The sequence below is a fragment of the Megascapheus bottae genome, chromosome 16, assembly GCF_031878675.1.
Source record: "Megascapheus bottae isolate mThoBot1 chromosome 16, mThoBot2.hap1, whole genome shotgun sequence".
Classification (NCBI taxonomy): Eukaryota; Metazoa; Chordata; class Mammalia; order Rodentia; family Geomyidae; genus Megascapheus; species Megascapheus bottae.
Window position 1 is genome coordinate 20140945 of NC_143524.1, and position 14485 is coordinate 20155429.

The 14485-nt window shown below is 40.2% G+C and overlaps 1 protein-coding gene across 1 annotated transcript in view; it reads left to right on the top strand.

The window, feature by feature from the left end:
• The window catches only part of Pamr1 (peptidase domain containing associated with muscle regeneration 1), a 77470-nt gene extending 63819 nt beyond the window's left edge, over positions 1-13651 (top strand). Inside the window, exons 7-11 of the mRNA XM_090348918.1 lie at positions 3236-3448; positions 5519-5585; positions 8854-9086; positions 10087-10379; positions 12596-13651. Coding sequence (XP_090205044.1) covers positions 3236-3448; positions 5519-5585; positions 8854-9086; positions 10087-10379; positions 12596-13132 — 1343 coding nt within the window. The 3' untranslated portion in view covers positions 13133-13651. The remainder of the gene's footprint in view (positions 1-3235; positions 3449-5518; positions 5586-8853; positions 9087-10086; positions 10380-12595) is intronic.
• Positions 13652-14485: the final 834 nt, after the last annotated feature.

Sequence of the window (14485 nt, forward strand, 5' to 3'; positions counted from 1 at the left end):
TGGGCCAATGAAAAGACAAGCAGCAAGATGAAAGACTTAAACATACCAAGCACATCAAGATCTCATTAAATAGAAATAGTCTAAACATCCAGATTAAAAATCAGAGATTTTTCAGAATGTAGAGAGAACATGATCCAAGTATATGCTGCCTAGAAAAGATGTACTTTAAATACAAAGACAGAAATAAACACAAAGTGGAAATGACTTGTTAATGCCAATCCCAAAGAATCTGGAATGGTTATATTACAGTCAAAGAAAGAAAATTTCAGAGAAAAGGGTATTATGAAGATTATGAAATTATCATTTTTTTATGATTTCAATTCAGCATATATATACATAGTATATGTGTATATATATATACACACACATATCTACCTAACATTAGGCTTCAAAATATGTGAAATAAAAGCGGATGAACTAAAATGAGAAGTGGAAAAATCAACCATTACAGAATGAAATTTTAATACGCCTATAACTCAATAACTGAAAAAACAAAATGATAAAATCAGGATGTAGACTGAAGACTTGAACATACCATCAACCAACTTGCCATGTCAATGTTTTTGGAAAGTGTCCTTAGTGAGAGAAGCAAAGACCCTGAATTGTTCTAAATCTTCTTTCCTTCAAGTGTTCAAGAACTGCCCAAAGTTCTTCCAATTTAAACCCACATTAAATATAGTAGATACATATGACCCATGAGACCCCTGCACATGGCAAATCACATATGGGAGTCCAGAACTTCCACACCATGAAGGGGCTTTCTTTTAAAGAAAAATTCAGCTATCAGGCTTATTTGCTCAAACCATCAGTAGAAAGTATTTCTTATCTTCTGAGCCTGATGTGGCTCAAGTGTAGTTTATTTTTTCTTAGTATGACAAAACTGACCTTAAATTTCATTCGATTGTTTTTTTTGTCCTGAGCTTTAGCAAAGCTCCAAATGAATTTAAAAAAAATTACACTTGAATTACATAAACCATGAGCTTTGATAGGCCAACTGGCCATAGAAGCCTGTAGAGCCAGACAGTGGTGGTGGCTGAGGCCTCATCAGGCAGAATGCCAACTCTCAGCTCTTGTTACCTTTGCTGTGTAAGAGTATAGGCCCTATGGTCTAGTTCTGAATTGTGTTAAAAGTCAGTAATATATATTCTTGTGTGAAACATACACATTATGTTGGCAACTAAACGTGGGTGGAGATGGGAGAGAATGAGGGAACAGATGATACTGTGTGAAAAAAAATGTACTTATTACCTGATGTATGTATCTATAACCCTGCTGCATATCACCTCTAAAACGACAATAAAGTAATTTGAAAAAATATATAGGAAAGAAGGAAGGAAGAAAGGAAGGAAGGAAAGAAGGAAGGAAGGAAGGAAGAAGGGAAGGAAGGAAGAGAGGGAGGGAAGGAGGGAAGGAGGGAGAAAAGAAGAAAGGGACCTTGCAGGTTGCATATACTGTGAGTTTGAATACAGTCTCTGGGTTTCAGAAGTAGCCTCTTAGGCTCTGTGTTCAGAAACGATTGATTGAGTCAGTAGTCACAGAATGCAGCTCCATTACCAAAGCAGCTTGCTCTGCTTTCTCTGCTCTTCTTCCCACATCCTGAAGTCATCCTTGAAAATATAGCACTGAGGTTTTCTGAGTCCACTCAAAGCATCAAAATAGGCTTTGCCTTCTTCATACCCTCTCATATTTATAACCAGCTTGCTCAGTGAGGTCAGAATTTGTTTTAACATTTGAAATAGAAGTTTGGAATTCACCCTGTCACCCCCATCCCCCAGGAAATTGTTCCTATTATCTAGTCCTAAAGCACACAGAGCATGATTGATTTTCTGCCTCGTGGTCTGTTGGCAGCCTGAGAGTAGACAAGAAGTCATTTAGTTTGATTTGCCATGTGACACAGGAAAGAATTGTTTAGTTCAAATTCTGCAAGAGTTGAGAGGTATTATCTGAAGGGAGATTCTTTTTCTTGCTTATAGGCAGACAATAGATTACTTGGAATATAATTGAGACACTTATAAGAAAGAAAGAATGTCAAATACATAACTATGTTTAGTGAGAAATGTTTTATAGGGATGAGGCTGTATCTTAGAAGAAATGATGAAAATAGCCCAGGGAGGCTGTCAAAGTATCCAGATATGGATTGGTACCTAAATACAATAATTAAAGGTTGAATTCTTACTCTGGCATAATCTATTAGAGAAAAACATGTTACCTGACAAAATATTTCCAGACTATATCTAAAATCCTGTTCCATGATCAGAACAGCTGGTGATACATTTTTACTTTAAGTAGCTAGTTCAACAGGAGCTAAAAAAATAGAATACATATGAAATGAATATTAAGCATACAGATGGAAAGTTATATTTGGGATTAGGAGAATTTTGTTAAATCTTTGTCATTGTATTATCTTCTAGTTGATGTTATTTTGTTGCTTTTAAAGTACTGGGGTTTGAAATAGAGTCTTGGGCTCACTCAATTTACCAGATTGACCAGTTCTGTAATCCTGGAGACTTCTTGAGCAATATCTCCAGCCCACTTTTTGCTGGTTACTTTTGAAGTTAGATTAGTCCTGGGGACTTTTCTGCCTAGGCTCGCTTTGATTCTCTACAGCCTCCTGAGCAGCTAGATCATAACATGAACCTCTGGTACCTAGTAGATATTTTTTCTTTTTTTTTTTAACTAACGCTTCAACACACTTTGTTGTTGTTCTGGATAGGAAATGTAGAATCAGAGTTTATTTTATGTAGTCACACCCGTTCCTATTCTGTTCTTTTAGGATACAATATAAACAGAAAACATAATAGTTTAATTTAGTTGTCCAAGTATTAGGGAACCAAGGGGAAATTATAACAACTCTCCTAAATATTAACCCCTGAATATTGATAATAAAACCTATGTGAAGTATTTATTTTGTCCAGGCTTGCTAAGTCCCCACAGTTAAAGGTAAGAAATTAATAAGCTCACAGGAGAGCCAGATTTAGTGTCAAGTTTATTTATATTTAGAATGAAGGAGTTCTCAATGTGTAACATTAAGTCATTAAAACAAAGGAAAGACGTGTCCCACACATGCATTTTCTATTATGAGATTTCTCTTGGTAATTCTTTCAGGCGCCACTGTTCACAGTCTGTCTCACTGCATTTTCAATTCAATAAAATGTGAAAAGATTCTCTTCTAAAATTGGATAACTCAAACTTCTAACCGTTCTTCCTTATCTTTTTTCCCCTTTTTTACTTTTAGTCCTGGAAGAAAGAAATTGTTCAGCCCTTGAAGGCCCAGCCCATGGGTACAAGAAAATAACAGGAGGTCCTGGCCTTCTCAATGAGCGTAATGCCAAGATTGGAACTGTGGTGTCCTTTTTTTGTAACAACTCCTATGTTCTTAGTGGCAATGAGAAGAGAACCTGCCAGGAGAATGGACAGTGGTCAGGGAAACAGCCTGTCTGCATAAAAGGTAACTTGTAATTACGGCTTGGTTCTCTAGACACAGATGGAATCACCATCCTTTTTGATTACTCTTTTTCCATGCTCTTGAAAAAAAAACAACACACTTCTTTTGCTTATTGTACTTGGAACCCTATGTAAATGTTAGGTTGGAAATCATCCCTAAAATTGTTTGCTTCTTTATTTTTTTCTGAATGTGGGGAGAACCTGCTTACGCTAATATCACAACATCTTGAATTGGTCAGGAGTGAGACAGAGCTCATGTCTATAATCATACCTAGTCAGGAGGCTGAGATCTGAGGATCAAGGTTCAAAGCCAGGCCAGGCAGGAAAGCCTGTGAGGTTCTTAAACCCAAGGGCAGAATTATGAGCCTTTGTGTAGCTACTCTTATGCAATATTAAGATAGTATAAGACATAAAAGTAAGAAAAATATAGAAATAAAGATACATCATTCCTGGCCACCTTTGTAGGGACAGGCTAGAGATGTTAAGATTTCTAAAAATTAAGTTGAGCACTGGTGGCTCATGTCTGTCATCCTAGCTGCTAAATAGAGAGAGGCCTATAATCTAGCTACTGAGGAGACTGAGATCATGGTTTGATTAGTTAAAGGAGGAATGTCCATAACATTCTGTCTTCAATGAGCCAGCGAAAAGCTGAGCTGGAGGCATATTTCAAGTGATAGAGCACCAGTCATGAATATACAAACCAAGCAAGCATGAATCTGCGGTTTAAGCCCTGGTATCAGCAAATATATACACACACACACACACACACACACACACACACACACACACACACACACAGATGTCTAAAACAAATACAATAAATGTTCAAACATTTAAACAAATAAGTAGCTCAGAAAAAGGGAGATAGGTATTTCTGAAACAGACATCTTTGTTTGAAGCAAGTAGGATTGAGGTTAGTCTGGAAAACTGGAAAAGATTTAAAAGATGTGAAAAAATATTTGGGATGGTATTCCAGATGGGAGACAGAGGAAAAGAAAAGAGATGTAGGTGGACGTGAAATACTCACAGCAAGCTTCAGTTGAGACAAGCTAGGAAGCAATTTTTTAAAAATGTGTATTGAAATCAGAAGAGTGCAATGCATTTTAGTTGTTCACCTCCTTACTGAAGCTGTATGCCTTCTTACTGAATTAATTACTGGCAAATAGTTTCAGGTTAGCAGTTCCTGTGCTGGGGACCAGGTCACAATAATGTGGCTGTTTACTGGGAAGAAAACCATCTTGTCCTAGATTATCCAGATAATTGCATTTACCCTCTACTTTCTCTTCTGGGTGTTTGTCAACAACCTGAATCATGGGAAAAGGAATGAAAGAGAATAAAGGAAGAAACGAAAGGGATTAATCACTTTAGACTTTAGCCAGAAGCGACTTTCATCCCCACCAGTACAGAGTCTGATTTTTTTAAAATTTCATTAAGTATGGGAACGGTGTTACATATGTCCTTGGAGATTTTTGTCAACTGTTCTCTTACAAATTAATACAACCTAAGTACTCTAAGTTGCTAATTAGACAAATGTTGGCTGCTTAATTGGGAAAGTGAAATGGGGAAGGATTCCTTTCCACTTGTGAAGAGAAAAAAGAGAAGCTTTAACGAAATTAAACTGGGCTTCGTATTGTCCTTCACCATAGATAACTCAATCTGGATGTAAGGGTAATATCAGCGACTTGAGACTTACCTGGAATTGATGCTCCTATGTGCTTTACAATAAGGAATGCTGTAAACCCCCAAGTGGGTTACATTTCAGAATTGTCACTTGGAATCTTATTCTATGGTGATCAAGTTTGCTAATAGTATTCCCAGAAACAGATGATCCTAATCTGTTCATGGACACGGTCCCAAAACACCTGGGTGTTGCTGCCTTTCAGAGCTGTCTTCAGAATGTTCTGTGCATTGAGGGGTCAGGGCAGCTTCTCTTTTGCTAAGTGAACTGTTCCTGCTTGGTTGCCATGTCTTACCTTTGAAAATGGGTAATAAGTATCTGGCATCTACAAAGGAAAGCTCTAATGTGAGTTTTTGATTTGTTTGGTTTTTGATTTGTTTGGTTTTTCTTCTGTAGCCTGTCGAGAACCAAAGATCTCAGACTTGGTGAGGAGGAAAGTTCTTCCAATGCAAGTTCAGTCAAGGTGAGACAGAAATACCTGACCCCTGTTTCAAAGGATAATGAGTATTTCCTCTCCACCCTATTTTTCTGCTTGCGTTTGGCCAACGACAGTCTGGGGTTTCTTAGGGACACTGAGTGCTAACTGGTCATGAAAGAAAGGAACTTGTTAGATGGAAGCTCATTAGCCAACTGCCTTTGGCTGAGAGGTGGCAACTCTTGGAAGATACACAAGTTTTATTGGATCGTGGGAAAGTAGATGGTTGGTGAGAAGCAAGACTTTCTGATAGTCTTTGAGGAAATGGATTTTTAATACTTGAGTCCTCCTGAAACTATTACACATTTATTATGACAGTTTCTAGGATCTAGCCCTCCTACTGAATCCAACAGCTTATAGTTTAGGAAAATGGTTTTGGTGGTAATTAACTAGGTGAGGTAGGCCAGTAGAGCCCAGGCACTAGAGATAAACGACCAGATGTGATGAGGAATGATCGCAGTCCTTAGGTATGCCCAGAGGAGGCCTATTTTGACTTTCCTATTCCATATTCTTTTCTTCATTCTTGCTATTCCAGTTGCCTGGGACTCCTGGGTTTTTGTCTGTTGCTCTAAGTCTAATTTTGCATTGGAAACTTTATACTTGTAGTTCTTTCTGTCTGGAACCTTCCACTGGACATTATAGGGTATTAATAACTCCATTCCTTTAGTTGTCTTCTTGGTTATTTCCTGACAGAGACCTTATGATTGTTCTTTTTTAACTAGTAACTCAATGTCAAGCCTACTCCATCTGCCTATACATTTGAGCCTTTCCCATGCCACCTTAGCATTTCTCTCCACCAGTTCTCTCTCTCTCTCTCTCTCATACCCATATATATGAACACACACACACACAGTGGGTTTCTCTGTTCAATTTAGATCTTCCCATTCCCAAATATAAAAGTACAAGTACAGGAACATGGTCTACTTTACTCGGGCTGATTTTCTAGTGCCTGAAGCAGAGCCTACCACATAGAAGACATTCAATGAAGACTTATTGAATGATTGCGTTGACAAAGGTTTAAGGCCTGCTTCTACTGCTCTTCCTTTAGTTCTGGATTTTTTTTTGCCATTCCTTGGCTTGAGCTCAGGGCCTGAGTCCTGTCCTTGGACTTTCTCGAGGCTAGAGCTCTACCACTTGAGCCTCAGCACCACCGGCTTTTTTCTATGTGGTACTAAGGAATCGAACCTGGGTCTTTATGTGTGCACGCTAGGCAAGCACTCTACCTACCACTAGAACAAACTCCTGGCCCAGTTCTGGATATTTTTAAGCAAGTTGCTGGACTTGCTGAGCCTTGGTTTCCCCTTTTGAAGAGAAAGGGTAATCTTAATAGTCTCTGGAGATTTTTACAAAGATTATTTGCAACATTGATAGCTAACCCCTATGACATAAGTTCAATGTGCCAGCTGCTTTTCTACATATATGTATATGTTTATTAAATCCTCACTGTAATCTTTGGAGTGAGTATAATAATTATTACCCTTTTATTTGCATCTTACTACATATGGTAAAACTGAGGCTCAGAGAAATTAAACTACTAGCCCAAGGTCACATTGCAAGAAGAAGGTGGGAACCCAGGAAATAAATCCATTATCTGGTTTCAGAGGTTTTTATGCATCAGAAATAAATCCATTAACTGGCTTCTGGGTCCCTACACATTAGACTTTAAGCCTTAAATGAAAGTCTTAGCCAAGCACCTTGCACATAGACTCACCTGGCAGTTGTAATATTGATTATTAGAAATAGTAGCAGTGAATCCTAGAGGCCAAGGTTGACCTGGAAGACTCCCACTGGAGGATGTCTACCCAATTTCTCACTTTTCCTGAGAATCTCCTGTCCATTTTTGTCTTTCTCTTCTCACTCAAGTAAACATTGTTGCTAGAACCCAGATTCCACTTTGGTCTTCTGTCTTTGTGGTTTCCATGAAATCTCCAAGTAGATTCCACCTATTCTTCCCAAGGACACCTCTATCGCTTTTCCCTAGTTTGTCATCTTGTAAAGGAATCCTGAACTACTTAGGAAGAATACGTAGCTTCATTTGGTTAAGACAATTGTAATGACAGGCTACTTGGCCAGGTATCAGGCATCTCACGGAAATGAGAAAACAGGCCTAAAACTTGATTTGAAGTGTATTTCTGGAAGACAGGATACTGAATGGGGATGTATGTATCTCTTGCAGCCAGTATCAACCCAACAGCCTCTGATGGCAGTATGAACATACAGTGGCCAAGAGATAGGCTTATTTGCAAGTTCCAAGGCTTCCAGAATTATAAACGTGCTTATAAACATGCCAAGAGAAATCAATACAGATGGAATATTTGCTCTGAGCCAAGCCTGGTGGAAATACAGGAAATAAATTTCTTACAACAACATGAAACTGGTATTAGAGAGAACATGGGGGAAATTGGGCCTGCAAAGCAGAGTCTAGAGGGGGCATTTTCCTTTGCTGTGTGCTCTTGATCACATACCTTGCTGGGCTCAATTGCCCCATTTATGAAGTAGGGATGAAAATACTAACTCCTAGAGGAATTCTGAATTGTCAGATGACACTCATAATATGCCATCAGAGAACAAACACAAGGCACATGTGCACACCCCGCTCCTAGGAACCCCTGAAAATAGTCTCTGGGGGCATCAATTTGGAGGTTCATTTGATACACCCTCCCATATTTACATACAACACTTCGTATTTCTCCAAATCAATGTGCTCAGAGAGAAAATTCTATTCTCCGAGGTGAACTAATTACATCTGCTAATTACTAAATCAAGCTACTGTATCCACACAGTTTTGTTTGAGTCAATTCTAATATTGCCCATTATGACTATGTTTAGAAGGAAACAAATGTGCCTGGAGTTTTTCCATTCAAATTAACTTCCTTTTTCTTTTCTGTTTAATTTTGCAATTAACTTTCTCTCTTTGTCTCTTTCTCACTGTGTGTGTGTGTGTGTGTGTGTGTGTGTGTGTGTGTGTGTGCAAAGCATACATGGGTAGAGTTATGCTCTTATGTCGGACCTTATTCTCTTTAGGTAAAACTCTAAGGGTGAAAAACCCACTGGAGATGAGAATGGAGGAATAAAAAAGTTTGTCATGCGAAGGTTTTGCTCAGTGGTACAGGTGAAGTGTGTATGGAGACAAAACAGAGACACACAGAAAAGGAGATAAGCATTTTTCTCTTCTGTAACCAAGTATCTTTTAGTAGGATTAGTAAGGTAATGTGTCTTGCCCTGTTTTTCTCTGGATCCTTGTGCCATGACTTAGGGCAACCCCATTACACCAGCTATATTCATCAGCCTTCAGCAAGCAGAAACTTCAAGATGCCCCTACCAAGAAGCCGGCCCTTCCCTTTGGAGACCTGCCCGCTGGGTACCAGCATCTGCACACGCAGCTGCAGTATGAGTGCATCTCTCCTTTCTACCATCGCCTGGGCAGCAGCCGGAGGACATGTTTGAGAACTGGAAAGTGGAGTGGGAGGTCCCCATCTTGTATCCCAAGTAAGTCAGGATCTTTGATCTATAGCATCTTCTGTTTTTCAAGGTTACCTATGAGAATCCATTCATCATATTGAAGACTTTTAGGGGAACTTCTTTTTGTCCAAAGGAGTTGTTCTCCATTGCTTTCCTTAGTTTGGTCTGGCATTCCACAGGAAAAGCTTCTTTCCTGTGGCTTAAACTTACTATCTGGGGGAAATGGACTTACCAAATGAATAGGTAAGGGTGGGTGGATTGGCTCATGACTATAATCCTAGCTAGCATTCTCGTGATAATTCTGACGTCTTTACTAGGTATTCTTAGGGAGAGAGCAGTAAGGATCAGGTGGGAAGGGGTTAAAATGCGCCAGACACATCTAACCATGTCTTTTTGGCTGACTTTTCTATTGGTTCGTCTCAATTCCATTTTCACACTCATTATCCCATAATCTAAATTATATAATTGTTATTAAGTAAATAAGATAGCAATTATTGCATGTGGCTATGATGATGATGATTCAGATGATGTGTAGATGTGTCTGGAATAGGGGATTACACATATCCAGCCATTTTCCCATCCTTTATGTGAAAAAAAAACACAAACAACCAGTATGATTTCTATAAGTCATGCTATTTTGAAAGTTTATATATTACATCTATTTGGTCTTCTCAAGAAACCCTAGAGACCATTGTCATTACCGTACCCATTTTACAGGCAAGAAAATGGAGGTTGTAAGTGATTAAGAAACTTGTGCAAAGTACCATTTATAGTCAATTCCTTGCATCAAGCACGCATTCTTACTTCAGAGCTTTCCATTTTAACTCTAGACTCTTCAGTCAACCATGTCCAGGGTGGTTGAACAATAGTGAAAGGGAGGAGAAAAGAAAGTTCAATGGCTTAATGATATTATGCATGCCCATGGACTTCACCTTCTAAGAGTGATGCTGTCCTGGTTAATACTCCCCATCCCCACGTGGATGGGAAAGTCTGAATTTATCATACTGAACTGGTGCCTTTTCCATAGTCTGTGGGAAAATTGAGAACATCACTTCTCCAAAGACCCAAGGGATTCGTTGGCCATGGCAAGCAGCCATCTACAGGAGGACGAGTGGGGATCCTGATGGGGGTCTGCACAAGGGCGCATGGTTCTTGGTCTGCAGCGGTGCCCTGGTGAACGAACGCACTGTGGTGGTGGCTGCCCATTGTGTAACTGACCTGGGGAAGGTCTCCATTATCAAGACTGCAGACCTCAAAGTTGTTCTTGGAAAATTCTACCGGGATGATGACCGGGATGAGAAGACCATCCAGAACTTACGGGTGAGAAAGGGTTCAAGTTGGAATTGGGGCTCTGACTAAATCAGCAGCTGTATGTTCATGATAGCTGTGACTGCCATGTCATTTTGGCCATTTTGTGCCATTTCAGAGCCTGGCACAAAGCAGGTGCAGGTATTTAATGTTTTAGAGTCACAGACACTGGACAGGGACACTTAGTCCTCTCCCATGTACTTGTTTTCAAAATAACTTAGGGACAGGATATCATTGTGCTCATCAAAAGCCAACCACCTCAGAGTAAAATACAAATGTGCTTCTCCTACTAGCATATGTCATACATTATAAAAACCATCTGCTGAACAGATAATGTGACTTGCTACCATTTTACACACCCTAGCACAGCTCCAGATCAAAACAAAATATTAATAAATAGTTCTTGAATAAAAAGGAAGCTAATTACCTGTTATATCTGAGAACTATCCCAGGTAGGCTTTGAAGAAATCGGTTTTATCCAAGATTATCTTATATACTCGCCAATTATAATATTATTCCGCTTCCCTTACTAGACACCTATTTGTCCATCCATCCATCCATCCATCCATCCATCCATCTATCCATCCATCCATCCCCAACTTGAATTCATCTGTCCATTCATGAATCCTACACACCTGTCTATCCTATCATCTCTAGGTCTGTCTGACTAACATTCTATATGACTTCCCATTGTTGAGCTTGCATAGTAGACCATTCATTAAAATAGATATAGAAAAATATAAGACATAGTCTTTTATTCCTCTTAGGACTTCACAATCTAAAGGGAGAGATAAGACAACATATGATCAATATAACACAGAGTAGTCCCAAGAAAATTTGTTCACATGAAATTAATAGAATTTCTTTTTTTTTTGGCAGTCCTGGGCCTTGAACTCAGGGCCTGAGTACTCTCTTGGGCTTTCTCAAGGCTAGAACTCTACCACTTGAGCCACAGCACCACTTTCAGCCTTTTTTCTATATATGTGGTACTGAGGAATCGAACCTGGGTCTTTGTGCATGCTTGGCAAGCACTTTACCACTAGGCCAAACTCCTGGCACAAATTAACAGAATTTCTACATTGAAAAATTGAAAGTAGGCATGATGATTCATGCCTTAAATACTAGCTACTCAGCAGGTTGAGATTGGAAAGGTTGCAGTTCAAGGATAGCCTTGTCAAATAGCACAAAACCCTCATCTCAAACAATAAAACAGCTAGGTGTGGTAATGCATGTGCCAGCCATCCTAGCTACCCAGGAAGGTCTGAACAAACTACAACACTCTATCTGACAAAAATAAAGAAGGACTGGGAATACAGCTTGAGAAGTAAAGCATCTGCTTAGCAAGAGCAATGCTTTAAACTCAAACCAATTACTACTAAAAAATATTGAAAGGTGTCACAGATGTGAGCTCCAAGAGGCTCTTATATACAAGCACGGATCAGTCATTGCTTAGGATAATCAGGGGAAGAGTACAGGAAAGTCTTAAAGAATATTCTGCAAAAGATTCTTATGAGAAAAATCATAGGAATGTTTGTGGGGGAACTGGCTTCATCTTGCTGTCTTGGAGGTACATAAAATATTTACAGGGAACCAAGGTTGTAAACTGATACCCTTGTGCTTGGATTGTGCTAACATTTATTTTATTGTCCAGTTCATTACAAACATTAAAAGACTGAGATCTATCTGGCACTGGTGGCTCATGCCTGTAATCTTAGCTGTTTAGGAGGCTCAGATCTGAGGATCAGTGTTGGAAGTCAGCCAGGACAACAAAGTCTGTGACATTCTTTTCTCCATGAAAAACCAGAAGTGGAGCTGCACCTCAAATGGTAGCATCCAGGCCCCCATACAATCCACAGTAACCACACACACACACACACACACACACACACACACACACACACACACACACACACTTGAGATATTTCATTCTGGAAGGCAGTGGTCAACTGAAGTTAAGGGCATCTACCCACTTTCAAGACTCCATGTACTCTGGTTCTCTGAAGTCACTCCAGTTTTTAAATACCACCTGCCAGGCCCTGCTAGGCACTTCATTCTGCAACCCTGCTAATAGAACAATTGCTTTCTACTAGTCTTTGAGCTAAGTATCTCAAATAATTGCAGCTGTCACTTAGACAATTTGTCCCAATAAATTATCCCCCAAGCTTGGCTGTTCTTGTCTATTGTGGAGCTGGCTGTTCACCATGACCACCTATTCCTTGCATTTATAGATTTCTGCCATCATTCTGCATCCCAACTACGACCCCATCCTTCTTGATGCTGACATTGCCATCCTGAAGCTCCTAGACAAGGCCCGCATTAGCACCCACGTCCAGCCCATCTGCCTCGCTGCCACTCGGGACCTCAGCGTCTCCTTCCAGGAATCCCACATCACTGTGGCTGGCTGGAATATTCTAGCAGATGTAAGGAGTCCTGGATTCAAGAATGACTCTCTGCTCTCAGGGATGGTTCGAGTGGTGGACTCACTGATGTGTGAGGAACAGCATGAAGACCATGGCATCCCAGTGAGTGTTACCAATAACATGTTCTGTGCCAGACAGGACCCCAGGGCACCTTCTGACATCTGCACTGCGGAGACAGGAGGCATTGCGGTGGTATCTTTCCCAGGACGAGCATCCCTGGAGCCACGCTGGCATCTGGTGGGCCTGGTTAGCTGGAGCTATGACAAAAAATGCAGTCATCACCTCTCCACAGCCTTCACCAAAGTGCTACCTTTTAAAGACTGGATTGAGAGAAACATGAAATGAACCAGCTTCAAGGTCATGGAGAAGCTTCCCTGGGTGTCCACTTGCATGTGTGTTGTGCTATGCAGCATAGGCCTGAAGTGTGATTTTTGCCCTTGAACTTAGATCTACCAGGGCTTCTGATTTCAGGGACCTAGCTCAGTAGAAGGAAGGGAAGCTTGGTTTCTGGCTAGTCACTTCCTTTCTGACTGCTTGGAAACCATTTGAAAGATGCCAGGGCTAGCAAGAGCTGAGTTTCTCCAAAGAAGACCATCTGAATAGAAACAAACAAACAAACATCACATTCATTTGACCTGGTGGCTTTCCTCACTTTTCAGAGATGCCAATGGATGGGCACTTGTAGTAGAGAGAGAGAAGCTGTGGTGGTCTGGGCTTCACCAAACTTCTTGAAGGACTTCGGACAAATAAAATTCCAAAGAGACTCTTGCAGAGCAGCCCAGGGCAGGTAGCTTGACTGTGGTACATTCACCACTGTTTAATCAGATTCGTTCCTTTTCCTATAGCTATAAATATTTTAATAAAACAAGGGTTGGCTTCTGACCAACAAAACACATGTGAGATGCTCTCATTCCTGCTGGCAGTTTCCCTGACCTAGGAGAGCTGGGCCACTGGCATAGTGACAGCCCTTTAACATGAAGCCAAGGGCTATAATTCCCCAACATGGTAATGTTTGTGTTTTGCAGCATGGTGGATCAAAGACTGGTGAAAGAGGGAGCGTGGTGCCCTCAGATTAGGCACAGACCAAAAATATACCAGGGTTAGCTGATTTCTAGTTTCCCCCATTGTTATATTTTTATTGAAGTTTCAATTGCTATCTCACATTTACTTACACTATGGTTAAATATGCTAAGAATATGCATCATGGTTTCCTCTAACTTATATAGTTGCTTCTTTTGAAGCCCCAGTCCCATTGGTTAATAGTAAAAATGACAAATAATGAAAACCTATATGATCTTTTCACTAACATTCTCTTTGGAGGGATGATTTAAGTCTTCTATTGTTGTCTTCTCTCCTCACCAGTTTTCTCCTCTCCAGGGACTTGCCTTGGAATGCTAGGACCACAGCTCTCCCTTGCTTTATGGTTTCATCTCAATGGCATGTATTGATTGTCAATTGTTGAGCAAAGCTTACGAACACTGAGTGGCTTAAACCAATGCAGATGAACTCTCTCACAGTTTGGGTGCCTTGGGAATTGGAGAGAAGCTCAGTCTGAGATTCCAGTTAGCTGAAGCTTTGATTAAGGCTGGTGATCTGAGTCTACAAATACTCATATTCCTCTTTTCCCACATCTTTCTCAGTCATCCAAGGAAAGTTACTTAGCTTCTGCAGCATCATTATGTGTTCAATTGCCATAGT